Consider the following 3,076-nt stretch of genomic DNA (forward strand, 5'->3'; position numbering starts at 1 on the left):
AGAACTCAATGAATACAAATGAGAAATGGTGAATCTTCATTTACACTATCAGAGTAAAGAAAATGACATTCTTCAAGAAATTAAATCTGTTGGACTGTTCGATTATGAAGAATTGATTTTACAACGCCGGAAGCAATTTGAGTCAGATTTAAATATTTAAAAGACTATTGAAATCTGTAGGCAATTATTCTGTGAAGAGGAAATCATGGATGATGATGATGATGATGATGCTGGAGTACACCACTTAGTCACTAGACAGGCAGAGCCAGATCCATTTCAGCAGTTATATAACAATGAAAGTTCAGAAATGAATTGTGATCTCAGACTCGCGACACAGAATTAACTTGTTGCTATTGCTAAGAAGTATGAGAATTTGATCCCCAATGAAAGATTTTATGAACTGTTGCGGATGGCAAATGAGAAACAAAAAGGACTACTGCTGCATGTCATTTATAATCTTCTTTCCAAAAATTGTTCACCTCTCCAAATATTCTTGACTGCTGCAGCAGTTTGTGGAAAAACATTTGTCATTCAATTTATGATAGAAATTTATAACTGATACATGAATACTGATGGATATTGTACATTACATTACTTGTGCATCGACTGGCAAGGCTGCAGTTGCCACTGATGGCACAACAGTTCACAGTACTTTAAAAATATCACTTTCCAAGATGTTTCCATTATCTGTCAAAGTTGCTCAGCAATACTGGGCACTTTTTAAATATGTTCAAGTACTAATAACTGGCAAAATTAGTATAAGCAGTGTGGAACTATTATCTAAGATTGACGCAAGGCTAAAGCAAATAATTGGAACTTTTGAAACCAACTTCAGTGGAATGGACATCATTTTGATTGGTGACTTGGGGCAGTTGCTGCCAGTTCGAGCAATGCCAATTTACAAGCAGACCAAACAGTTGATCACAGGTCCTACCTTATGGCATGGGCTTAAGTTTTTTGAATTGGACAAAGTCCTGCAACAATATAATTGGGTATTCTCACCACTATTGACAAAGATTGGGACTGGCATTTAATTAGAAGAAGCTGAGTTGCAATTACTTGAATCACGTTTTTTTCTCAAAAGAAGAGGCTAATCGTCTGTCCTCATGGGATAAATTTTTTCTTGACAAATAATTCAGTCAATCAGTATAATCACAAAGGCAAAAGTACTGTGACACGAAACTAGATAAAACACAAAAAACCAAATGCTTCCAGTCCAATTCTCAGCCAAAATACGAGACACCAACAAGTTGTGTTAGCGCTTTCATTCACATTTAATAACAAGTGAACTTCTTCAGAAACAACTTGCACATCCACACTACTCAGATAAATACAATTAGTACTTAAATATTTACATAAATGATTAATTGCTCAAGTAAATAATTTAAAGACATAAACAAAATATTCTGTTGAATCATTTAGACAGACATTATTCACATAAGTAAATGAAAAATACATATTATGAATCTGTAAATATAAAAACTTAATATATCTAAAAAATCAAATGATGACATGTATTTAAAAAAATATCAATATATATAATACTATCTATTTTCTAAAAAGCATTTAAGATTAATCACTTCATTTAAACCTGGGGCACTATCTGCCCCAAGGAAAAATTGCCAGAATGACTCTTTGCATTCTAGCAAAATTTTAATATTTCCATTAAATACAGTATTGGACACATTATCAATAACAGAAAATGTGAACTTCTTGAACATACTACAAATGACTGAATGCCTGGCCAGGGCATTATTAACATCTTTCTTCCTAATAGCTAACATATGCTCACGAATTCTGACCTTGAGTTCTCTCGTTGTCATGCCCACATAATAACTAGGGCATGTCTGACACTGAGCAACATAGACTACCATAGAACTTTGGCATGTAAAAAATGCTTTGGACCAATGTGTATATGATAAATGTGAAAAATATATAGAGGAAGAATTACTTATGTGTCTACACTGTTTACATGTGTGACATGAAAATGTTCCCTTAGTATTTATAATACTTTTTTTGTCACCAGCATACCTGTCTTTACCTTCCAAAATTGACTTAATGTTGACTACCCTCTTAAAAGTAAAGTGAGGTTTTCTACCTACAACATTTGTCAATTCGTGGTTACCTAATATAATCTTCCAATTGTCAAGAATAATGTCCTTTATTAGCCACATTTCATTGCATATAGGCAAAATGAAAGCATTCACAAACTCCTTTTCAATCATATGGTCTACATTGTCAGAATTATTATGTCTGATCAAAATTAGACCCGAATTTAAAATGGGTCCTATTGTTGTGTTACGGAGTTGTATAACTTCTTTCTCAATCAACAATAACCATGACTCTCCATATCCCCTGTTGATAAAGAAATTTCTCAATATCGACATCTCAGTAAGAAAAACTTCAGTGTCAGAGGTTAATCTACTCAACCTAATGTACTGACCTTTTATAATTCCTTTTTTCATATGAGGAGGGTGTAAACTAGTCTGATGTAAATATTGGTTCGTGAAAGTAGATTTCCTATATATTCTACTTGAAAAGGTCTGTGTATGTTCATCATATTTGAGTGATATATCCAGAAAAGAAATGTCACTACCAAAGGCTCCAATAGTGAATTTCAAAAAACAGGTACTACTGTTCAAAAATGAAACAAAATGTTCAAATTCTTCAAATGTTCCATGCCATAAAAAGAACAAATCATCAATATAACGGGTGTAGAATACAATTTTGTTGAAATGTACATAATTTTCTATGAACCTAGTCTCCCACTGAGACATCACTAGGTTTGCATATGCTGGTGCTACACGTGCACCCATTGCTACACCTGCAATTTGTTGATAAAAGATGTTATTAAATCTAAAAAAATTATTTTCCAAGATTAGTTCCATGAGTGTACAAATGGTATTGATTTTCGTTCCATCAAAATTAGTATTTTTGACAAGATATTCTCTTAAGTATTCAATACCTATATTGTTATCTATACATGTATACAGTGACTGTACATCTAAAGTGGCCATAACCAAATTAGAAACTGGCAACTTAAGCTCCCTTAGTTTTTCCAATAAGTGCCATGAGT

General features: G+C 33.0%; 1 protein-coding gene across 1 annotated transcript in view; it reads right to left on the reverse strand.

Moving 5' to 3' along the window:
• Positions 1–1,152: 1,152 nt before the first annotated feature.
• LOC122800493 (kinesin-like protein KIF20A) overlaps positions 1,153–3,076 on the reverse strand; it is a 224,945-nt gene continuing 223,021 nt past the window's right edge. The window contains exon 8 of the mRNA XM_044069931.1: positions 1,153–1,182. Coding sequence (XP_043925866.1) covers positions 1,153–1,182 — 30 coding nt within the window. The remainder of the gene's footprint in view (positions 1,183–3,076) is intronic.

This window comes from Protopterus annectens, chromosome 4.part0 (genome assembly GCF_019279795.1).
Source record: "Protopterus annectens isolate FY-2018-M chromosome 4.part0, PAN1.0, whole genome shotgun sequence".
Classification (NCBI taxonomy): Eukaryota; Metazoa; Chordata; order Ceratodontiformes; family Protopteridae; genus Protopterus; species Protopterus annectens.